This window comes from Pelmatolapia mariae, linkage group LG10_11 (assembly GCF_036321145.2).
Source record: "Pelmatolapia mariae isolate MD_Pm_ZW linkage group LG10_11, Pm_UMD_F_2, whole genome shotgun sequence".
Lineage (NCBI taxonomy): Eukaryota > Metazoa > Chordata > Actinopteri > Cichliformes > Cichlidae > Pelmatolapia > Pelmatolapia mariae.
Genome location: NC_086236.1, coordinates 53701817 through 53727211, shown reverse-complemented (window position 1 = coordinate 53727211; position 25395 = coordinate 53701817). Strand labels below are relative to the sequence as shown.

Sequence of the window (25395 nt, the reverse complement as noted above, 5' to 3'; positions counted from 1 at the left end):
AGCAAATCTGTAAATTAAAAAGAAAAAAAAACAACAAACCACTAGTAAATAAATACATGTATAAATGTATGAGTGAAGAATTTGCAGAATAGCTTTTTGTTCTTTTTTTTCTTTTCTTTTTTACCTGGTCACTAAAACAGGTCAGAGTGATTCCTTTGCTTGCTGCTGCTGGGTCTTTCCACTGAAGCGACAAATGCTGAATGATGGCTGATCTGGTCTATTTTAAAGGCCTGTCTGTTATTGATGGAACATTTAAGAGTCATCAAACAGTAACAATAGAAGTTTATCTCATACTAATTAACATAAACCAATCAATTAATCAATCACTGGAAAATGCAATCACCATTTCAAAGGGTTTTGAAATCTTGATGAAAATAACCAGACAAAACAATTTTTAGTTGTCAGGTTTAAGTTTATCTCCAGAAAGTTTATTTCATTTTGATGTTGTCATATGTCATAAAGTTGAAAAAAAAAAATAGGCACATTTATCGCCTGACATTGACTTCTGCAAAATGGAAAATACACTATGTGCCTAAAGCATTTTGACTTTTTTTTAAGTGACATATGAATGAATCAATGCATTGAATCAATGCATTGATTCATTCATATGTCAAGTCAAGAACTTTTTTATAAGTTTCATTATAAAAATGACAAAGTAAGAATAGAATTTCACATGGTTTAGTCCAATACCTGTCTGAAGTAATAATTTTCACATAGCAACTGAACAGTAGTGGACTTAACTGCCATAAAAAGACCAATGCAGTGAACTATGTATGCGGGATCTTGTTATCTTTAACATTATTGTCCAATATTTATACTGCAGTTCTGCCTTTTTTATTTTTTTAGCAGTGCTCAAACAGTAAATGTGATCACTCAACAGAAGACACTGAATTACACATAAACATACATTGATACCATTTAGTTGTAATACACATTTAATGTAGCTAATATAAGATTTAAAATTTATACGCTTTCCTGAGTATTTAGTCCAGTTAAAACATTAACAGCTACTATGTGTTAAATGTCATTTTTTATGAAGAGGATAGGCAACGCTTGGGCTGTTGTTTCAATAACTAATCAAGAATAATGATAAAACACCTGATAAACATATTGAGTAACTTTAATGGTAATTTTTCAAAGCACGTTATTTGACAAACAATCATCAGACAAACAAAAGTACAAAACAGAACTATCCCGTACTTACTTACAATATTTTACAAGGAAATGTGAATGACAGATGACAAGAAAAACTGAAAAATAAAATGTATGTGTGTGGTATAAGATGAAAATAGCACTAGGATTTTTTTTTCCTTGACTCCGACCAAGACATAAACATGGACCACAGATATTACACGTTGGTGTATACTGATTCATCCCAGTCAGTCTGCAAAAAAAAGGATCTTTTAATTCACTCCAGTCTTTGACGCATGATTAGATAAAAAAAAAACCAACTTTACCTACCTCTATGTTCCCATACACACTGTCATTGGCGTAAATGTCATTGCAATGGACATCCTCATAGTTCTCCTTCCTGTACAAAGAAGGCAAAAATCAAACAAGTTTGGGTTTTTTTCTACACACAATCTATATAAAATATATAGATCATTTATGTTTAATAATGAATAAAGTTTGTTTTATTATTTTAAAACTGATTTGAAGAATTAAAACCTTTTTGCTTGGGCATAACGAGGGGACTCCACAGGTCTGTCTGACCTCATAGTGCTTAAGTCAGATTTTGGTGTGCCGTCTGATTGCCTCCTGCTGACAGAAAAATGTAAAACATCAGGAGAAAAACGAAGACTTTCCAAAACCTCTAAAATATAACATTCGCATAACATCGCAACAACAATTAGAAGCAGAGAAACTTGAACTTATACCTGTTTATGTTTTATAGTGTGTAACTTTTGCTTAACAACTTACCATCTTTTCACAGTTCCCACTCCGATGGCTATCAAGATAATCAGAAAAATCACACCTGCTCCAGCTCCAGAGGCAATAAAAATATTCTGCATGTTGTCTGTCAAAAAAGAAAATCATGCTGAGTGGTTTTTTTTGTTTTTGTTTTTGTTTTTTTGTTGTTGTTGTTTTTTTTTTGGGGGGGGGGGGCTGTCATGTAAATATATAATGGTAATAATCTATGTTGTTTTCTTGAGATTCAAAGTTTTTTTTCTTACCATTAACAGGTAAAGAGAGTGTGAGGTTAGCATTTCCCAACGTGTTGTTTGCCAGGCAGTGCACAAACTTGAAGGACCCAAAGTCTGTCTGCAGAGTCCCAGTAGTAACAGAGCCATTTTCCTCTACTGTGGTGCTTTGCAGGACTCTGTCACCAACAACAAAATGGACCATGCTGGGAGGCCTGGACTCCACGACACAAACACATTTTACTATACCGTTATGCGAGGAGCACTCAGAGTAAGTCTTAATGTCAGGGGAGTCTGTAAAGACAGCATTAGGATCATTAGGATAACCATACATTTATGATATATGTTTGAATGAAAAGAAAAACCTCTTCTGTTGTTATATTTCCTGTAGTGTTTACTTACATAACACATTAGGCTGCACGGTGCTTGATTTGACTTGTCCTTCTTCATTGACAGCAGTGCAGTACACGGCCTCTGAGTGTCTGGAGACATTTAACATTGTGTAGGTTTGTCCCTTATACAAAAGAGCATCAGTTTCACTGTGCCACTCATAGCTGCTGACAGGGTTAGCATCACTGGAGCACTTCAGGTGCACGGTTTCTCCCTCATTCACATCTGACTCGTACTCAACCTTCACATTCACTGGAGCATCTGCATAGAAACATTTAATCCTTCATGTTACTGTTCAGGATTTTATCTTATTTTACATACAGTGAGATCAAAGCTGAGCTTATTTCAACATTCTGACATGATGTAGCAATAAAAGAAAACTTCAGAAACCAAAGTGACAAACATAAATGTTATGACAAAATATCAAAGCCACTGTTACATATCAACCAGACACATTTTACCGTTTTTTTCTGTTCAGATTATTTTTAACATTTAATCTTCTGTCTCTTTGATTTTATTATTATATATATTTTTGCCCGATAAAAACAACTTTATTTTTATTTTAAAACTTTATATAAAATGTACAATAAAAATGCTTACTTAATTACAGCATTTACAATATTTAAGGTATTTTAAAAAAAAAAATCAACATGTTTTTAAAGATGCACACTTACATTTTACTTTAATGGTCTTGGATGTTTCCCGCTGCTTTCCTCCGTGGTATGTTACCCTGCATCGTAAAGGTTTGTTGTGATCTGTGTGGTTTAAGTGAAAGTTCAAAGTAGATGTTGCTTTCCACTGGCCATTTTGAAGATTCTGTGTCTGAAAATGTTTCTCTCCAGAGTGACTCCAGTGGAAATCAGGTGGATATGTGGGGCAGGAGTGAGACACAGAGCAGAATGCAGATATAGTTTGACCCTCCTTTACCTCCTCTTGCACAAAGAATTCAGTAGTCTTTGGTTCACCTGTATAAACGAGAACAAATAAACATCATATGCCTACTGTAATGCAACACATGACACTTGGCGCACGCGGCAGTTGTAGTTATGTTTCATGATGACTGGCCTTGTCTATATTGATAAAATATAAATAAGATTATATTGAGGTGACCAACACAAAAAACATTAGATTTTTAACAAAATATAAGAAGGAAAAATGTGGGACAGGAAACATACTAAAGGTATTTTCTGCCTCATTTGGGTTGTTGTCCACAGGAAAAACTTAAATAAATAAATCTTTTCTTTTGCTAAAAAATATAAGATGAAAAGAGGCTTAAGAGGCTTAAAGGAGTTTAATTTGAGTGATTTTCTTTCCATGTCTGCACTTTTCCCAACCAAACTATAATTTAAAAAAAAAAAAAAAAGTTAAACTTGTTAACTGGGTGGTAACATCACACATCTGCTTAAAGAAAAAAAAGGGTAATGTATTAAGACTATTTTAATACCACAAATGAGGAACTTAACCTTAAAATTAATATTAACTAAACACCTATCTTTCTGAAAATAAAAAAGCCTTGAAATAAAGAAAGGCTTATGAGACGTACAAAATGTTATTTTATTGTCAGTATTCACTAACATTTTACTTACCAATCATTGAAATAGAGACTTTGTTATTGAAGTAGGAAAACATGTTTGGACCTTCTAGTTCAATCCTGAAAAAGAAAGGCCCTCCATCATTTTGCTGAAGATTTTCAATCATCAGAGAACAGTTTTTCTTGCTGAGGACTCCCAGAAGTTTTGTTCGTCCCCTATACTTCTCCACAGTGTTAGAGTCAGTTGGATGATAGATGACTTGGTCATCAATCCTCCAAATCCCTGTGAATGTATGGACCGTTATATCTGGGTAGTTATAAGAGCAGGGGATCACCACACATGACCCAAGGAGACCTTCCACTGAGGATGGCACATCAACTGTCCAGGATGATTCTGTTTGAGTAGCTGCAATAAATTGCACAATAAAATGGAGTGAAGTGAGGCACAGAAACAGGACAATCGATAAGAGAAAGAATGCTTAAATGGATGAAACAAAATGCACATTCCACTGAATTAGTTCTAGAATTTGTGAAAATAAATTCATACAAACCACAGAACATACCATACCTTTGAAGCAAATGCATATGAAAAACACGAGCCACTGTAAAGCATCCATCTCGTCTTCTAAAAAATAAAGACTGTGTGGGTGCTTTCATTTCCTCCAGGGGAGAAGTGAAAGGTTTGGTTTCTGTTCTGCTTTTAATAGCCATTGTGTTCACTTTATCACAAAGTCTCATGCATGTATGCATGCATAATGGAGGAAGCTTATTTTATTAATTTATCAAGTGACACGTCACCACAGTGATTATAAGTAGTTTTAACACTTCTCCAGAGCTATTTGTTAGTATAAGCTCAGTTTTCAAAGTTCAGTTAAATAAGAAGAGTTATGATTAAAAAAAATTATATAGTCATGTCCTAATTTATAAATGGGCTTATTGGCATTTTATATAAAAAGGCTATTTGTTAATGATAGATTAATAATAGTTTCTAAGATGCTCAACCTGCATGTGAATTTGTGTGTTTGTTGGTAATAAACCCCAAATACCAGTTGTCCACAAACACAATAGACCACAAACTATGAGACCAACAAAGCAGGAAATGAGAGGGTGTACATAGCTGCTTAGTAAGCATGCTTACATTTTACAGACTGATATATGCAGTAAAATGTATTGAAGCATCAGTAAAGCAATGTGTATTAAATACTAATAGCACCAATGCATCAAACTAAAACAGTACACTGTGTCGTGTGTTTAACTGGTTCTTGCACAATCCCAGAAAGAAATAGAATTGTTTTGCTTTCATTTCACAAAAAAGAGTTAGTCTTAAATTGGCGGGTTAGCCTCATTTCCTCTTGACACTTTGAGAAAAGAGACAACTCACATACTTGTACTAGCAGCACAGAGGCTGCCTTTGTTTACTCATCACAACTAGGTTTCTTCTAGTGGAGCTGTTAATGTTAACTGAGTCGGCCACATAGTCATTTATGGATTCTCCTTTACAAAAAAAAAAAGCAGGATTAAGTATTTTAAACATGTATGGATACACCTTTGTAAATGACCACAGCAGGCCCGATGGCATAAACATGTTTTTCAGCATACTTTATTAACACTCACACGGTTGCTGTACATCCACACACAGCTGCAGCTAACCCACTGCCAGCTCAACACAACAACAACAACATTGTTAACCAAATCTCCAAACTTAAGCAGGCGAGGCGTGATTGCAGATACCACACAGGTGGGTCAATCGCACCTGCAGCAGCATTATAAACCACGCCCCGCCACAGAAGGAAAGCTGGGAGTGTGGAATGTGTAACATGTGTAATGTTATGTGCAATGTGTTATGACTGGTAAAGGGAGAGAGCTCATATGATGGACAGGAGGTTAAATATACACCACGTTCCAAATTATTATGCAAATTGTATTTAAGTGTCATAAAGATTAAATATGTTGTTTTTCAAATAAAGTCATGGCATTATGCCTCAGGGCTCTTTAGATCACTGAAATCAATCTCGGACACCTGTGATAATTAATTTGCCAGGTTTGCCCAATTAAAGAAAAACTACTAATGAACTATGCTCCACATTATTAAGCAGACTCACAGCTCTTGACTTGGCTGACTCACAGCACACATGGGTTCATTCAGATAAAGTCACAATGAGGAAGGTTTCTGCCAGACAAATACATTGGATTAAGAGAGCAGCTGCTAAAAGGCCATTACAAAGCAGCAAACAGATATTTGAAGCTGCGGGTGCCCGCGAACATCAAGGTGTAGGATCCTCCAGAGACTTGCAATTATGCATAAACTTTCTATTCGGCCGCCCCTAACCAATGCTCACAAGCAGAAATGGCTGCAGTGGGCCTAGAAAGACATGAAGACTAATGTTCAAACAGTCTTGTTCACTGATGAGTGCCATGAAACCCTGGATGGTCCAGATGGATGGAATGGTAGATTTTTGGTAGATAGCCACCATGTCCCAACAAGGCTGCGACGTCAGCAGGGAGGTGGTGGACTCATGTTTTGGGCTGGAATCATGGGGAGAGAGCTGGTCGGCCCCTTTGGGGTCCCTGAAGGTGTGAAAATGGACGTCTGCAAAGTATGTGGAGTTTCTGTACATGCTCATTCTCATGCTGCAAGGAATACCTATGCATCTTTGGCTGTTATTGGCATAAAAAGAGAGAAACTCATGGTGTGGCCCCCCATCCTCCCCTGACCTCAATCCTATTGAGAACCTTTGGAGCATCGTCAAGTGAAAGCTCTATGAGGGTGGGAGGCAGTTCACATCCAAACAGCAGCTCGGGAAGTCTATTCTGACATCCTGCAAAGACATTCAAGCAGAAACTGTCCAAAAACTCCATGGATGCAAGAGTTGTCACGGGTCCCGTGACAACATACTGTTTTCATTGGGAGGTTTGTTCAGTAACATTTAAATTATACTCCATCTGTTGATGACTTGACAATTATGCTGTCACTTGCATCAGCTATTTAGGAAAATCAGAGAAAAATATCATTTACACAATAATTTGGAACGCGGTGTAGCTAAGGCTTCTGCAAATGTTGTCCATGTTAAATAGCAGAATTTCAATACTGACCTTCTTGTCAGAGGTCATTTTTTGACGCCCTCTCTCCCCTAAAAAAACAAAAACAAAAAAGCAGACAACTGACAACTCTGTGCACAACAATAGACTGGTGTATAATAAGCAATTGATTATGGCAGAAATTTTTTATTTTTTTTTTTATGGAAAACTGATCTCGAAGCACAGTGAGAAATAAAGCTGTGCAGGAAGTGTGAATTTATCATGGCGGAGGCAAGACAGCTGAAGAGGGAATTCATTACAGTGGTTTTCAAACTGAAGCACAGTTTTGGTCTTCTTTGGTTACTTACTTTGATAACATGGTTATCTATGTTTCTTATTCGTTATTTGGTATTGTTTAAGTCCCTTGTACTTCCCAAATTAATCATTTTGTATTAAAAGCTGCTTCCATTAGTTAGTTTTTTAACAATGAGCACCTGCCCCTTTATCATCTCTGCACGGCCCTGGACAGAACACACCAGGGAGCACAGGTGAACTAGATCAGAGTAACGAGAGAAGGGAAACAGAACTGAAGTCATTGCACACAGGACAAGAGACTATCAAAACAAGATGGAAAACAGACACAGGCCCAGATTCCAGGCACATCACCTTGACACAGGAAAGGAGTAAACACAGAATAACAGGGAGACCAAACAACCATAGAGACAGAGGACAGAGTAGACCTGGAGACATGACCAGTGGTGAAGATTAAGATAACTAAATATTGTAAACTAACAGTGACTCGACTGAAATACATCAAGTTACTTTTTGCACCATGTTCAGTCTTTTGCACAGTCGACTGTGCAAAAGAGCATTGTGGCACTTTTTGATTGCACTGTTATGTCTGCACTGTCTTGTGTCTCTATCATTCTGTTCTGTCTGGTGTTGTACTGTCTTTGTTTTGTTTTTCTGCAATTTTTGCACACTTGCACTTGATGTAGTCCTGTGTTGATGGTCTGTTATATGTTATGTGTAGCACCATGGTTTTTGGTCTTGTCTCTCTTTACTGGGTACTATACCGCTGCACATGGTTGAAACAACAATAAAGGCACTTGACTTGACAAAGGAGAGAACAAGACATAAACAGATTACTAAGCATGAAACTATAAACTAGACAAACTAAAGGTAAGTCAACATTGAGACAATGACAGACACTACAGAGACACAGAGAAATAACAGACTGGCAGACACAATAGCAAACTGAATGTAAACAAGCATGAAGATGCTTAAGACAGGACACAGAGACGAGACTAGGAAAGACTGGACACAAAAAGGGGGACCAACATCAAATAAGAAATCCAGAGCTATAACTAACAAACACAGAGATACTAAAACATAATATACTCAATAACTTACAAAGAACAGACAATGGCAGCATTTGGCTTGTATTTTGCAAACTAAGACTTTGCATTTCTTTACACCTAGTTGTCCCTCAAAAGTTTTTTTTTCCTTTTTTTGTTTCTGGGGCCTTTGTGACCATAAGTTTAACATCTCCAGTAAGAACCCTCTTGCTCCTTCCACTTTTGCAGGCTGTGGTTTGCTTCAGCAGTGGCCCATATTTGGCCTTTATTAATAGTAAAAGTTTTAGTTTCAACCACAACAGTTTTGTTACTTCTCTCTGTCTTTTTTTTTATTTTATTCTTTTATCATGACACACGTGATTAGCCAACCAGTTTATATGGACTTCATCCAAACAACTGGTCTGTACAATTGAGAGTTTCTTTGTTAACACCGCTAGGTTTCCTGGATGGAGTTGTCACCATGCGGTTTCCAGCCACTCCTTTGTGCTTTTCATCTATGGAATAATATTCAATTATTATTTTATTGATTTGTGGCCCTTTATTATTATTACTACTTGTACTTTTAATGTGCATAAGCTACCCTCTAGTCCTTGACTAGAAAGTTGGAGTGTGACTTTTCTAGCAAACTCAGTGTTAGAGGGGCCAAGAAGCCAGTATGTGGATGTAGACCAGGTTCAACCACAGGAAGCAATGATAAGGTGTTCTCACAAGCTTTATTAAATGACACAAAATAAAGCTAAGGCACAGTGAATGAATGTTTAGCGTGGGCTCCAGACGTGAGGGTTCTGTGAACAGAGGGAGAGGCTGGTTGACAGAGGTATGGGGAGGTCACTATAGTAAAGCTATGTTATTGCAGCTGTCAGACTGTACAATCAGAACTGCTCCCAACAAACATAGATGTTTACATCAGCACTGTAACTGCAATAAGTTAATCAACTGATTCGCACGACAACCTGGTTTGCCTCTTATCTATAGTTATTTTTATTTAATTTTAATAACTGTACAGTACTCTCTGTATATAGTAATTTTGTCCTTAATGTAAATATGTAAGAAAAATTGTGTATGTTTCTGTTCTGTGTCCTGTGTACTGTTTGTTTGTATATGTGTCTTTTTGGCTGCTGTTACAACCAAATTTCCCCTTGTGGGACAATTAAAGGATTATTCTATTCTATTCTTATTAAAAATAACAGGGTTTGGGGATGGTGAGACAGATGGAATTTATGGCTTACTTGACAGGTGGAGTGGCAGTGGCATTGGGGGACATAGTGTTGGCGAGATGAGCGTCCTACAAGGTGAGAGAGCAGAGTGAGTCCAACCTGATTGATCCGGAGATCCAGAGCTAACAAAGACAGGAGGGCAGGCAGGTAGTGAAAAGTGAGTCAGTTCACAAGAGGCAGCATGAGGAATCCAATTGGTGGTGACCAGTGTCCAGGGAGGAATGCAAACTATCAGGTAATTAGAGTGGTGATCTGAGAGACTACAAAGGTCACAAGAGAACAAGATAAGTTTAACATGGAACTAAGCATGAGAAGCAAAAGGCCTGCTACAAACGTGTGGTTAGTTGATAACTGGTGAAGAAGAGATGTTGCCGCTGGTCTTAAATACTGCCTGTAGATTAGCCTGGATCTCCAACAGGTGAGTATAGCAGGTGTTAGACACAGTGAGGACAGAGAGAGACTTATTCACACTCACACTAACCCAACTATATCCCACTGTATCCCACTGGGAGGTTTGGGAGAGGCAGAATGGGCGGAAATTAAATGTGTGCATGGTGATATTTGCAAGTATTCTATAGTGCCACTGCAAGTTAAGTTCAAGAGCAAAATTATAGACTTACAGCTGTAATTAGCTCTTGCCTTACATGCCCATTAATCCTGGGAATGGATTGGCCTGGGTTTAACATGTTCATGGGGTAATGTTTAGGGGTACACTCTTGACTGGCAGGGACATGGAGTGTCTGCGCTGTGCTCAGTGGTGATGTGACATCAGCAGACACTGACTCCGGGAAGGAGGAAATTCCATTGGTTCCGGTGACTCGCTCCACGAAAGATATTCCACTGTAGTGGATGATACTTTACGCCAGGGGTGTCAAACTCATTTTACATTGTGAAAAACAGAGGTTTTATTAGAGAAGTATTTTGCAACTTGGCATAATTTAGGAAAAGTTTAAAAATCTTTGGTATTGAATAGCAGAAATTAGGCTTTCTTGTCAGAGGTAGTTTTTTTGGAAAAAAACAACAATGGCCGACAACACTGTGCACAACAGTAATAAGCAAGCGAATAAGGCAGTAAATGTAGATTTTTTTATGGGAAACTGGTCTTGAAGCACACTGAGAGAGAGAGAGAGAGAGAGAGAGAGAGAGCTGTGGTTTTCAAATGTGAAGCATAGTTTCGGTCTTTTTATGCTGCTGGTTCAGCTAATTTTAGTTGGGGAGAGATGAAACCTGGAGTTTCATCTCTGAGAGACAACACCAGCATTTTCGTCTCTGTGGCATGAATGGTTCAGTAAATTTTGGTTGGGGAGATGTCAGCTTTAATTGTTTATTGCTTAATTACTTCATGTAGTATGAATGGCCATAAGGGACGTTTTTATCAGTAGAAAAAGCTGTAAAATGTGTGAGAATACAATTAAAAGTTCAAAAATTATGCTAGTGCTTGTTTGTGGTGAGCAGGAGATGAAACAAGTTACAAATGGCTTCAAACGCACATTCAGGCATTCCTGCATTTCTGCCATTCAAAGGCACTTTGTATATAGTTTCTTTTATGCAATATTCAATACTAAATACTTTATTTCATAAAGGCCTTATTTGAAAAAATGTCTTTTGCCCTCCACAACAGAAAATGGTTGAAAATAAAAACCCAGTCTGCCTTTGCATATGATTGGCCGCATGCTGTGCCCATCAATGTAAAGTCCCACCCCTGTCTACCCAGATTCTCAGCAGAACTGAAGATTCAGCTCCAACAAAAACCCACCGTGCGATTAATAGTTGAAATGAAGACATGTGAAATTAGCTCAAGGGCTGGATGGGCCATACGTCTCACACCCCTGCTTTACACAAATGACTGCACCTCAACAGACTCATTGATCCATTGTCTGTCAAAATAGTCAAGTGTGTTTGCCATGATGATCATCTGACTCATCAAGGACTGCAATGAGTCAGCAGACTGATGTAGGGCTGAACATCTGGCTCCGTGGTGCAGTTAAAACCAAGCCGAATATGCTCAAAACTGTAGTGATGACAGTGGACTGCAGGAGTGGCCCTTCTCCATTATCCCGCCTCACTTTACTGAACAGCATTGTGTCTGCTGTGGAAACCTTCAGGTTTTTGTGATCTACACTCTTCCTGTCTGTCTTCTTTCCCATGTAGTAGTGAACGATGTATTCTTATCTTTTGACTAAAAATACAAACTTCAGAAAAACCCATTGCAAGCATTGCAAAAGCACATTTAAGTAAAAACACACATTTTTTATTCAGTGATTGTATATGATTACTCTGTGCACAGAACTCTTTCTGAACTTTAAGCCACACATGTAACACTCTCTACCTACCTCTTTTATTCTATTCTGCACCCCAATAACATCAAGAATCAACAAACGCAACACCTTTAGGGCATATACTACATCTCTCCCCTTCTTACACAACACTTTGCATCATCATAACTTGGTAACACAAACATATTCACTTGTAGACTCTGTTCATAAATATTTCTTGCATTCACCTTACTTATGTATTGCAATTAAAACAATCAGTTTATATATGCATTATTACATTTTAATTGACATAAATAAATAATTCATTGTTAAAACTTTTTGTAGTTTTTTAATTGTTTTCTTTGTATTACACTGCCATCTTCTGGACAGTAACAGTACTTGACAGATTACTAAAGGAGGCCAGTTTATTTAAACATTAATGTCTGTGATACCACTACAGTAAATAAACAACATAAAGTAAAAGTGCCAGAGACACAAATTATAGGACTTCCTCAGAAAGTAGACTCTGCTAAACCCTTTCTTGTACAGCATCACTGTTGGTCTTCCCATCCTGTCTGTCATTCAGGTGCACTGATGCTGTTTCCACCTCCTCACCATTCAAGGGCAACTTTATTTCTACTCTTCACCAGCTCCCTGTACTTTGACTCCCACCTTCAATACACCCAACCACTGCAGTGTCATCAGAAAATGTCTGTACTGCGCTGTTATGCTGGGAATGACGTGTACAAAATAAACAGGAATGAAGACTGGACCGTCCCATGTGGTGCCCCAGCATTACTATCGACCACATGAGGCAGGTCTCCACCCCAGCCATACAAACTGAGGGCTCAGAAGTGGTGACACTCTGCATGATAAGAGAGACATAGTGTTGGACCAAAAGTGACTCTATGGCCTACAAATTATGTCTAGATAGTACTGTAAGAAAATTAAATGTTGTCACTTAAGAAACAGAGTATTTAACAAGTTCACCCTTTGACCTTCATCACCTCTAATGATCAATTATTCAAAATGTGTCCGCCTACAAGGTTTGTTTTTGGATAAAGTTCAGTGCTATTGTTTGTGCCTTTTCATGTTTTCAGTTTGTAAGAAATCATTTTAATGGTGCAGATTCATACAATCATTTTTTTCCTGGATATTTCTGATTTTTTCATTTGACTTTCTCCCAACCAATGTTACTGATTTTTTTTTACTATTCTCATGCATGTCATCAAAAGGTTGTATGTTTTGTAATTAAAGAAAGGACTTTAACTTTATCCTTATGTTAAGTAATTGTGCTCAGAGGAGTGACAAAGAAAAACAGTAGTGACCGAGAATTTTAAGAGTTGGCTTCGTTTCTTGTTAAAATACAGTTGGTTCAGGGTTTTATTTATCAGTCATGATGATCAGTTCCTTATTTTATTTATTTTTTCTTCAACGAAGCACATACATCTTGATCGATGACCAGAAGGAAAGGTTTGTTTGAGTGAGACAAAGTGGAACATGTTACTAATGATGAACGCATCTTTACAAACTTTAAAAAACTAAACAAGCAAACTATACAAATGTTTGCTTATGTTTGTTCTGTCAACTAACCAAAGAAAATTAAAAAAATCTCCATGACAATGTTCTTAAGTGTTAAAACGGTTCGTGCAGAATGCCAAAAACAGAATCTTTTTAACTTCTGCTTCTTTGTCACACAAAAAAAACAAAAACAAAAAAACAGGCATCATCTATTTCAAATTTGTAAATTTGTCTCATTTCCTCTTTATGAGCTCGGAGAGAAAACCACCGTTGATGAAAGATACTATGACCAACACTTCACATACTTGTATTAGCACCACAGGGCCTGTTTGCCGTTACCTCATCACAATCCAATATCTTCTTGTTGACCTGTTTTGCTGATAGCATGGTTCACTGTGAATTTAGTGAATTTTGTGGATCTTCCTTCCAAACAAAGGGAAGGTTAAGTGTTTCACATGTATTTGTTGCTCACTTGACTATGTAGTTCATTGAAAGGGTAGCTGAGAGTGAGTCTTATGTCTACAACTTCTGTTCCCTGAAGGAGGTAAATGCAGTGTAGGACATCATATCCCCCACATGTCCTGGCTGAAATTATTTCAACTCACATCCTTTAAGGTAGATGACTTCTAGTGTTGGGTGTATCAGATTCCCAAATAATAAGTTACTGTAACTGCATCACATTTTATAGTAACGCAGTAACGTAATACATTAATGTACTAAATTCAGTAATTATATTAAGATTATAATTATGTTGTTACTTGCATTACAAAGTTTCTTCAGTTATCTGTATTCTGAGTGGATTAAAAGGAACTTTTAATAAACATATTTTTATTTTTATTGTACACAAGTTGGATTTAAATCAGGGGAACACGGAGGAATGTCCAAAAAAAGTGATCTTATTCTCCTGGAAGAAGTCCCTTGTCCTGCAGGCATTATCCTGTTGAAAAACCCAGTTGTTGCCACACAAACGAGGGCCCTCAGTCATGAGGAATGCTCCCTTCAACATCTGGACATAGCCAGGGACTGTTTGACGCCCCTGCACCTCCTGAATCTCCATTGTTCCACTGAAGGAAAAAGCACCCCAGTACACCCTGGGGCTGCAGTTGGCACTGGGGTGCGGCCGTAAAGGCACCTGTAAAGGCCTTAATTTGTGTCAAGGATCGTCCAGTGTCTTAATGGACAGCCAGTTGGATCGGGACTGTACAAGAAACATTGTATGACCCAAATGAAACTGGAAGTTATGTTGGTGTGTTGGGACTACTGTCTAAAGTTTATATTGTTTACCCATAATTAAATAACAATGCCTTTCAGGTAATTTTACTGAGTAAGAGAAAAGTAATGTAACAAGTAGTCTAACAAATTATTTTGTGTAGCAAATAATTACCTAACATGCCTGATGACCTCCACATCATAGTCACCACGGTCATCCCTCAGTTAATAGCCGATCTTCTAACTGTGTGGACCATCCCTCTCCACCAGGGGACAGAAATTACAGACAACACAATTTGGTACTTTGGTTAGTTCACTTGGGCAAACACATATAGTAGCTGTACTTTTCTAATCACCACCTCAGTCTGTAATACAAAGTAATGTAATGCAAAGTCTTAATCACTAAATATGGTGACATGTTTTTAGTTATCAGTAGCGATTATAGCAATAGCCTTGTGCTAATTTACATAGGAAAATGACCTGGTAGTCTATCATAACCAAAAAAATGTTAGCCATATTGAGTGTTTTAGGCCTCTCATTACAGTCTCAGGTGGTATATAATTGAATTGGTATATGAATTTGTTTGTTTTTGTTTGTTTTGTCAACTGACCAGAGAAACCTCAAAAAAGACTCACCACTCTTCAGCTGTCAATAAAGTAATATTAAACAACCCAATGAAGGCAATAAAAGGAAAATAGTGAGAAGAGTACACATTTTAAATCTATAACAACAAAGACTGGACCTCATATTGTATGTGGCCATTGTTTGTGCAGAGCTGGCAGCACTGGATTTCTTTTACGTACTTGCCAGCATGCAGTTAAATGACATGTTGTGTTGCATGATTTCTTTTCACACTTCTTTTCACACTCAAAAACCCCTGACCCAGTATATTTTAAATAGATCAATTCTAAATAGGACTGGTCTCATTTCCTCTTCATAAGTTCAGAGAGACAACTGCCTTCTGAAGAGAGATTGAACAAAGAAGCCTTCACAAAGCTGTACTAGCACCAGATGGACTATTTGCTGTTACCCCTTCACTCATCACAACTGAATATCTTCCTGTTGATCTGTTCTGTTGAGTTCAAACTGAATTCAGTTTGATAACTCTTCTCCACACAGAAGGCATTACAGTTTTACTCAATCGCTTTGGCTCAGTTCTAACAGCAGAAAATTCATTCTCACTGGTCTTAATGAAGTTCTCAAATCACTAACATATTTCCTCACCCACATCAGACATTCTCATAGAAACAGCTACGATTTCACTGCTACATATAGTTTCCATTGTGTTGCATTTCTCACTTGCAGCTGACAACTCATTAAAAAAATTTGCACTTTTGTCAGTCACAGCTCTAGATCGGTCACTTTTCTCAATACTGTCCAGCATTACTTTGGTGTTTTGAATCACATTACTTCAAACTTTTTGTTCAAATATCTATGAAAGAGGAAACACAGTAGCACACTGTCAGAGGTTTTCTTGCAACAAATATAAAATTGAGTCTTGTGTCACAGCTTCTCATCCAAATTTGCCTTTCAAGCACATCCCAAGGACTCTTCAATGAGATCTGGTGACTGGAGGCCTGATGAGTTGTGGTGTATCTAATCTAACAGGTGTATCTAATGAAGTTGTTGCTGAATATAGATTGAATTTAGATTGTATGTGTGTACATGGAGCGCCATACATCTGTGCCGAGTATGGCCTGGAAATCCAGAGGCCAAAATGTCTCATTTTGTCCTGCCACCTTGGGTGGTTGAAAATGGATTAATGGATGGATGGAGATAAAAATGCCGTGTAATCCCACATTAAATTTGGACATGTGGTTACCCATATCTGTGAAGGTGTTAATGTTAATGCTGATGCTACATATTCATGTAGCACACACAAAGAACTCACAATATTTCTAACATACATTTAAAGATTATATTTCCACATATATTTCTATATATATATTTACTCGGGTTAAAACATTAAGAGTTACGTGTTCTGTCATAAAGACAAAAGGCACATCTTCTGTTGTTACTGTCTAATTAATAACAAAATCAGTAATAATCAAACACTTATTAAACATATTCACTGGTCAACAAATATTGAAATGGTAAATTTTCAAAGCATATCACATCAAGGCAAAGCACAAATTGGCCTGTCCTACATATACTGTCTATGCTTTAAAAGAAATTTGAATTACAGAAAATAGAAAAACTGGAATATAATACTTAAGTTTGACAAGATAAAAATAGGTCTAGGATCTTTTCATATTTTCCTTGACTCTTATCTGAGACACATGACAGCTGGTCTTCCACAGGTTACACATTGGCATATACTTGCTCAGCTGAATCAATCTGCTTAAAAAAAAAAAAAAGTTGAATTCACTCCCTTCTTTCATGCATACACAGAATGAATGAATGAAGAAAACTTTACCAACCCCTGCGTTGCCATATACATGATCACTGTTGTAAAGGTCATTGCAGTGGACATTCTCATAGTCCTTGTTCCTGCAAAATAGATGTAAAGGCAAACAAGTTTTCTTTTTTGTTTTTCTATATGGAAATGAAATAAATTAACACATCATCTTTAATCATAATAATTATGAGTACTCTTATTTGTCTGTGAACTGAGATGAAAAATTCAAACCTTTTTGTTGGGGCAGAACTACGGAGCTCCACAGGTCCATCTGACCTCATGGTGCTCATGTCAGATGTTTGTGTTGCTCCTGATTTTTTAGTCCTGGCAGAATTTTTTTTTCTTTTATTTACAATGTTACAAAAACAGCTGATACTTTTCACAGCCTCTGAAGTTAAACATCAGCTGTCTTTTTTTTTTTTTTTAAAGTCTCTGCTTTTATACTTACCCTTAATAACATTGGATATTTTTTTTAACAACTCACCATTTTTTAACTCCCACTCCTGTGGCTATCAAACTAATCAACAAAATCACACCTGCTCCAGAGCCGATAAGAATATTTTGCATGTTGTCTGTCCCAAAAGAAAGAAAGGACACTGAATGTATTTTGTCACGTAAATATAGAATAATAATAATCTATGTAGTATTCCTGAGACTCAAAAATTTTCTTACCTTTATCAGATAATGAAAGCATGAGGTTAGCATTTCCCAGCATGTTGTTTGCCAGGCAGTGCACAAACTTGAAAGACCCAAAGTCTGCCTGCAGAATTTCAGTAGTAACAGAGCCATTTTTCTCTACTTTGCTGCTTTGCAGCACTTTGTCACCAAGAACAAAAAGGACCATGCTGGGAGGCTCAGAATCTACGATACACTCACACGTTACTATGCCATCTAATGAGGAGCACTTAGAAGAAGTCTTAATGTCAGGGGCATCTGGAAGGACAGCCAGATTAAAGATAGCCGTGTATTTATTATATATGTTTGATGTTTGATTTAAAATAATCTCTAAAATCTCTTTTGTCGTTATATGTCTTGTATTGTGTACTTACATAACACATTGATCTGCACAGTGCTTGATCTGACTCGTCCTTCTTCATTGACAGCAGTGCAGTACACAGCCTCTACTGAGTGTCTGGAGACATTTGACATTGTGTAGGTTTGTCCCTTATTCAGCAGAGCACCAGATTCACTGTGCCACTCATATCTGCTGACAGGGTTTGCATCACTGGAGCACTTCAGGTGTGCAGTTTGTCCCTCATTCACATCTGACTCGTACTCAACCTTCACATTCACTGGAGCATCTGCATAGAAACATTTAATCCTTCATGTTACTGTGCAGCATTTTGTGTTCTTTTACATAGTGAGGTAAAAGCTCCTTTTAACATTTTGATATGATGGTGACACTAAAGGAAAACTTCAGGGAGTTGCAACTTAATGCTAACAGTGGTCATTTTGAGGATGAATTTGAATTCTCTGACAGTGAGTGAAACTAGTTTCGTAGAACCTGCAAAAATTAGACTGTAATAAATAAAATTCTTCTATAATTAAATACTTACATTTTATTTTAATGATCTTGTATGTTTCCTGCTGCTTTCCACCATTGTATGTAACACTGCATTGTAAATGTTTGTTGTGATCAGTGCGGTTTGAGCGAAAGGTCAGAGTAGATGTTGAATTCCACTGGCCTTCATGAAGCTGCTGTGATTGATCATGTCGCGCTCCAGAGTGACTCCAGTGAAAATCAGGTGGATATGTGGGGCAGGAGTGAGACACAGAGCAGGAAGCAGACACATTTTCACCCTCCTTTACCTCCTCTTTCATAGATAAACTGATGGGGTTTGGTTGATCTGTGTTTACAAGGTAAATCAGGAACATCATAATCACTTTAAGTGGTCCCCATGTTGCATTAATGTACTGTGAAACTGATGTTATATTTTATAAAGCTTTGAATTCTGGACATTCTTTTTTATGTGAATGATATGTATATGATTTCTTTATTTTTTAAATCATCCTGCTGAGCTTTCCAACACCCAACACAGATGTATTACTAACAAATAAATATGCGGTGAAAGAATAGGAAGAAATGTTTTTCTTTTTTTGTTTGACTTTTATCCACAAAAAAATGAATCAGGTTTGGTTAAAAATATAAAATGAAAATGATGGGAACTTCATTTGGTACAATTTTGTCTTTTCATGTCTACACGTGTTTTCCTGCTTTTTGAGCTTTAGGATGAAAAAATACATAATTACATAAACATGTCTGTATTAACTGAAAACCTGTCTTAGTTTTAAACTTACATAGTTATACACTTATGAAGTGAGCCATAGAAACCAACACTGCTGCATGATATTGATATTAAAGTGATCTTGTGGGTTGATTTGTAGTTTTGCACAAATGCGTTATTATTATTGACCTCCTATGACCTGGCGTCAGCATATGTGGACATCACTTTTTTGTCTAGTCCACAATGCTATATTTTGCTCTCAAGGACCTGATATCCTCTTCTCATAAACTACATCAGGTAAAACAATAATTCTTTGTTTTTAAATTCATCATGTCCCAATCAGCCCAAATAGCAAAGAAAAATTAAAAATGCATGCCATGAAAGAGTTCAGGTCTTAGGAGGTTACAGTGTTATTGAACTGTGCACACTATTTACTAATTTTTTTACTTACCAGTCACTGAAATAACAACTTTTTTAGTTAAATAGGAAAAATTAGCGTATCCTTCAAGTTCTATCCTGAAATAAAAAGATCCCCCATCAGGTTCTTGAAGGTTTTGAATCATCAGAGAACAGTTCTTCTCTCTGATGTTTCCCACTAGGTTTGTTCGTCTCCTATATTGCTCCAGAATTTTAGATTCAGTTGGATGATAGATGACATGCTCTCTTTCCGTGGTCTTCCAAATCCCTGTGAATATATTGACTTTTTGGTCTTCTCCAGCTGGGTAGTCATAAGAGCATGGGATGACCACACATGAGCCACGGAGACCTTTAACTGAGGATGGCACATCAGCGGTCCAAGATGAGGCTTTTGTTTGAGTAACTGTAACAAATTACGCAACAAACAATGATTAAATGAAGTACAGAAACAGGACAATCAAGCATAGAAGGAAAGTGTAAATGCATAAAACAAAATACAAATTCCTCACAAAAATTGCTTGAAAAATAAACCACATTAAAAAAAAGTAGACTTTTACATTTTAGAGTTTTTGTGTTGTACAGCTTATCACTAAATATATACATTGTACAAACAGCATCATACCTTTGAAGCAAACGCATATGAAAAACAAAATCCACTCTGAAGGATTCATCTCTTCTTCTCTTTGCCGCATGTAAAAGAAAGTGACACAGATATGTTAGGGTGCTATTATTTCTCTGTGGTGAGAAGTGACTTGTTTAGTTTCCATTCAGCTTTACTATGAACTGCATTCACTTTACCAGGAACAAAGTGTCAATATTGTTTCATATGTGTTACAATGGGGAAGTCTGTCTTATCAATCTTTATGGCAACATGTATCTTTTGAGTTCCCTCCCCAGACGCCTTAACGCCCACTCACATTCTGGGCCATCTGACCTCAGGAATTCACATGATAGGGTGGGGCCAGGTTTAACAATGAGCTCACCCGAAACCCTGGCTGATTAGGTCCCACACCCGCTTTCACACCTTGGCTCATGTGATTAGAGGATCACCAGGGGGTCCTTTGTCCCTCTTTGGGGGGATACTCCCACTGGGTTTAAATCTGGGACTCTCGGCCATTTGACCTTAGAACTGAAGAAGCTTCTCGGATGAGAGGTGAAACGTCTTCAAGCAACTTTAAGAAGTCCAGACGCTTTTCTTTCCAAGCTCCTTAGACTACGATGACCTGGATGACTGAGAACCTTCACAGACATTATAGTTACTAGTTACTTCGTCAAAAAAGTAACTGAGTTAGTAACTGAGTTACAATATTCTAAAAGTAATTAATTACTTGAAAAGTAACTATTGCGTTACTTTAAAAAAAAACAAAAAACAAAAACGTTTGACCCTCTGGGGTCCAGGGTATAATTGGCCATTTTTTACTACTTTTGATTTTCCCTCCACATTTTACCTTTAAAAACTATTTACTTTGCCTTGTTTGGTATCATTCTTTTCAGCACAACCTCACCTGTCTGAATTTACAGTTATGTTTTCATTTTGACATACTGTATTAACACAATTGATCTAAAATCAGACAAAAACCATAAAATCAGAGTAGAAAAAGTTATATATTTTACGGTAACAACCACAAACATGTTTAATGAATCATATTTCATAACTTTAAATGCAAATATAAATTGTCAATTTTAAAATCCTATGCACAAGTTTTGCAAACAACAAAGTTATTTGCATCCATTTACCTTTTACCTTGATTTTTTAAATAACCATTTCAAACTATTTACAGAACAATCAGCTGTTCTTCAATACGATGCCACACAAATTATTTGTGCCACTCCAAAAAAATAATTTCTGTCCACTATAAAGCAGAACCTCACAGCCTGATACCTGCAGGTCTGACAGCAGCAGGTGTCACTCCTCTTTCTACCTGGAGACAGCAGTCGCCTCATTGTTCTGACACACAACACAAAACTATCCACACTACATCCAACACTACACACTAACTACACAAGACAACACATTAACTACACACTCCAAACAGGCTAAATGTCACAAATCTTCCACATCTCAAAACTTGCTCTCTCTTTTTCTGCTCTCTCTCTCCGTCACTCCTAAAACTTCCCCTGTGCTTTGTGGTTTTTGTTTTTTTTTGTTTTTGTTTTTTTTGCTCAATAGCACAGAGTGCTTGCTAGCGCTAACGTGGCGAAACTATTGAGGAAAAAACGCCGCGTATATATTGTTTATCATGACTCTGGTTTTACGTGGCCCATCAACACAATTTAAAACTGGTATATATCACCTTGTTGCTTTGTCTTTAAGTGGTCATGTGATTGACTTACCACGACTACTTTATTCTTCCTCAGTCAAACAGCAGCACTCATGCGTTTGTTTTGCCCCCTCAGCTCCAGGTGTTGTGCTAGACAGTGATCGTGATTGCCGTCCGCGGGAGTGCGCAGCTGCTTAAAGCTGGGTAAGCTGAACACAGCTTCAACCGTCTGTTTGTTGAAAAATAGTAACGGACCACGTTTCCTTGTTAGTAACTGTAACGGCATTGTAACGATAGGAATAGTAATTAGTTAGATTATTCGTTACTGAAAAAAGTACTTGTATTATTCCCATCACTGGTCCTATTATACTTGAAAAGATTTATAAAAGAAAGAGTAGAAGAGAATATGAGATTTAAGTTGAAGGTGACATGATACTTGCAGAAACCAAAGCTGCATGGGATGAAGGACCAGCAGCTAGTAAGCTTAAGATATTTTACGCTTTTATATTTAAATAATGTTATTCATTTAAAAAAAATTGTTAGCTTTTTTTTCAAGACAAATTTTAAGTTAATTGACTTTCAAAAACATAATAGCTTTGTCCATTACTTTGGGGGGAGGGGAAAAGCAAATGATCATCTTACATCAGACAGCTGCAGCATTAAATACCCAGCTGATCACTCAAACCAGCTGTGGTGGATCAGGGATTAGGAGAACCTCTAATTTAACATTCTGAAAGCATTGAGCGTTGGGGATATTTAAGCAGTCAAACCATGCACTAACATCAAAACACTATTGGAAATTGACACAAGAAGCCCACAACTGGAAAAAGAAATAAACAGCTAATGTCATTTGAGTGTCCAACATCAACCTCACAAAACAAACAAAAATAAAAAGCTAGAGAACTGAAAAGGGAAATGTCTTCATTTTATAAAAACTTAATTTAGTTTGTAACAACTTCATCATTTTTCCGTTCTCCATTCACTGTAGTGTTTTATTTTTGCAGAAAGTTGACGCAATCATTGTTACCACTTAATTTGAAATTAATTCTGTTTGCCTGTGAAGTATTCCAAACAGAATCTGACTTATGTTTTCTTGGATAAGTCTCTGCAAGCTTGTCTTCATTACTTTAAAAGAAGTCAACCAGACTTAGGTTTGTGATTATTTCAACTTCAACTGTGACATTTCAACTTGAGTTTGGATAGATGAGTGGCTGCCGCTCCACACACACTTCAAACCTCTTCGATCACTAAAGGCACACTCCATTTCAGGGTGCTTGATTATATATACCTGTGGCAATGGGACTGAAAACACTTGAATTCAACGAAGTGTGGCCCAATACTTTTATCCATAGAGTCCATGTTTAAGGAAGCAACCGCATTAGACACCCCCTCCCCCCGTCCACAACTTTGGTGTCAGGAAACCAATCTCACTTCACTTTTTATCATTTTAATGATGTACTGATAAAAAAATTATGAATTTTGAACCACTCAAGTGTGCAAATGTCATGTTATTGTACCATACAATACTGTTGCCTATTTAAAGACTTATTTCCCAAGCTAAACATTGCAAATAGAAAAATTAATCACATATACTGAAAAAAGCAACACAATATAAAGAAACAAGAGTGAATGATAACAGAACATGTAACGTAGACACTAAAGCTGTTGCGCCAGAATGTCATACTAAAGAGAATAATTCTTTTAAATACAAGGGGGAGCAAGTGAGTCAGATACCCAGGGGACAAAGATGATGCAGGTCTGATCAGCAACAGTTTATTCCCCGAGGCAGATAGTAGAAATAAAACAATGCAAATACTAAAAAAAAGAAAAAAGTATAAAATAAAATATACATATATATATATAGCATATCTCCATATGCTAAAAGTCCCACGGAGACTAGATAAAACAATTCTAAAACCCGTAAAAATACAATTTTCTACATGCACTAAAATCCTCTGACGTAATTGTTCCACAACCATAGCTGGAATGGCCATCGGGCATTTGCCCGGTGGGCTGATGGTGATTTTTCGTTTTTATGGGCCAATGGTTTTTTTTTTAATTTTTGTAACGGAATAAACAATGAAAGGTGGAGTGGCCAATGTGTAAAATGTAAAAATAACTCAGTTGTTTGGTGGTGGCTATGGCGGAGCTTCCATAGAAGCCAGCAGGTGGATGAGGGAAAGGGGATATATAATCCCATATATCTTGTTTGTAGATATGTAGTAATATGTCAATGTCGAAAGTAGTAAAAAATTAAGAAAAAACATTAAATGAGAAGGTATGTCCAAACTTTTGACTGGTAGTGTATAATCTTTGCTTCACCATGACAATGTAACGTGAATATACACAGTCATCTTTTAATTTTCATGCAAGAATGCTAATTTTATTATGGTTTGCATTCATGTGTTTGATCAAAACTCAGCACATTTCAAGATAAAAATCACAAAGTGCTTCTGTAACGGTGGCAAGGCAATGTGAAGGGGACCAAATGGGAAAAACAACCACACGAGCCTTCAATTGTTTTCAAAGCTTTGAATATATTCTCTCTTTTTTCTGGTACAGAGGTTTTTTGTCATGTTCACCAGGAACACATCTAGAAATAACCCCCCCGAGCCTCTCAACAAACCCCTCCTTAAATAGATGCTGGTCATACCATCACCAATAAAATGTAAAAGGTCTTCCCACCCCGATACAGCCCAGCTACAAAAACCTATACAGTGAAACATTGCAGTTATTTTGACACACCTCACAAATATCTGATTAATAAACACCCCCCAGCTAAACAATATCCCAACTAACTAAATCAAATCAAACTGAAAATTCAGCCCACTCCCCCCCCTCAGCTCTCATCAGATGGTTCAACCCACTATCAGTGGGTGATTGTAGAACTCCTTTCAGGTGAACATCATTAGGCCATAATCATGTGTGCACTCCATGACTAAGGCCTTCAGGAAGTTGACTTCAAGGGAAAGAGAGAGAGAGAGAGGTTAATGGACTTCAAAACAAAAGCATAACAAAATCAAAACTTCTTATCAGACACTGTGAGTGCGTACATCACTTAGTGAGGGAGATGCTCCCCAGCACCCTCACAGCTTCACAGAAGCTAAAAATAAAAATAAATATCAACCAAAAGCAAGTTTAAAAAGATGAGTTTTTAGCTGTTTTTTAAAAGCGACCACTGAGTCCACAGATCTCAGGCTCAAAGGGAGAGAGTTCCACAGTCTGGGGGCCACAGTTACAAAAGCTCTGTCACCTTTTGTTTTCAGCCTTGTGTGTTGGACAACCAGCAAGCGCTGGTCACATGACCTCAGGGACCTGCTGGGAATGTATGGATGTAAAAGTTCACTGATATATGTTGGTGCTTGTCCATGCGGAACCCTGAAAGTCCTGATAGAAGGTTTGGCAAATGTAACAAGTGGACCCAAGTTTTCCATAACACTAGGTACAAATTTTT

At 37.2% G+C, this 25395-nt stretch overlaps 1 protein-coding gene across 1 annotated transcript; it reads right to left on the bottom strand.

Annotated features, from left to right (window-relative positions):
* Positions 1–1198: 1198 nt before the first annotated feature.
* On the bottom strand, positions 1199–4690 carry LOC134637554 (myelin-associated glycoprotein-like). The gene is made up of 9 exons (XM_063488006.1): positions 4631–4690; positions 4118–4468; positions 3206–3496; positions 2544–2792; positions 2175–2435; positions 1921–2017; positions 1669–1761; positions 1462–1531; positions 1199–1384 (listed from the first exon to the last, which is right to left on the bottom strand). The coding sequence occupies exons 1-9, from the start codon at positions 4677–4679 to the stop codon at positions 1349–1351; spliced, it is 1497 nt and encodes a 498-aa protein (XP_063344076.1). The 5' UTR covers positions 4680–4690; the 3' UTR covers positions 1199–1348.
* Positions 4691–25395: the final 20705 nt, after the last annotated feature.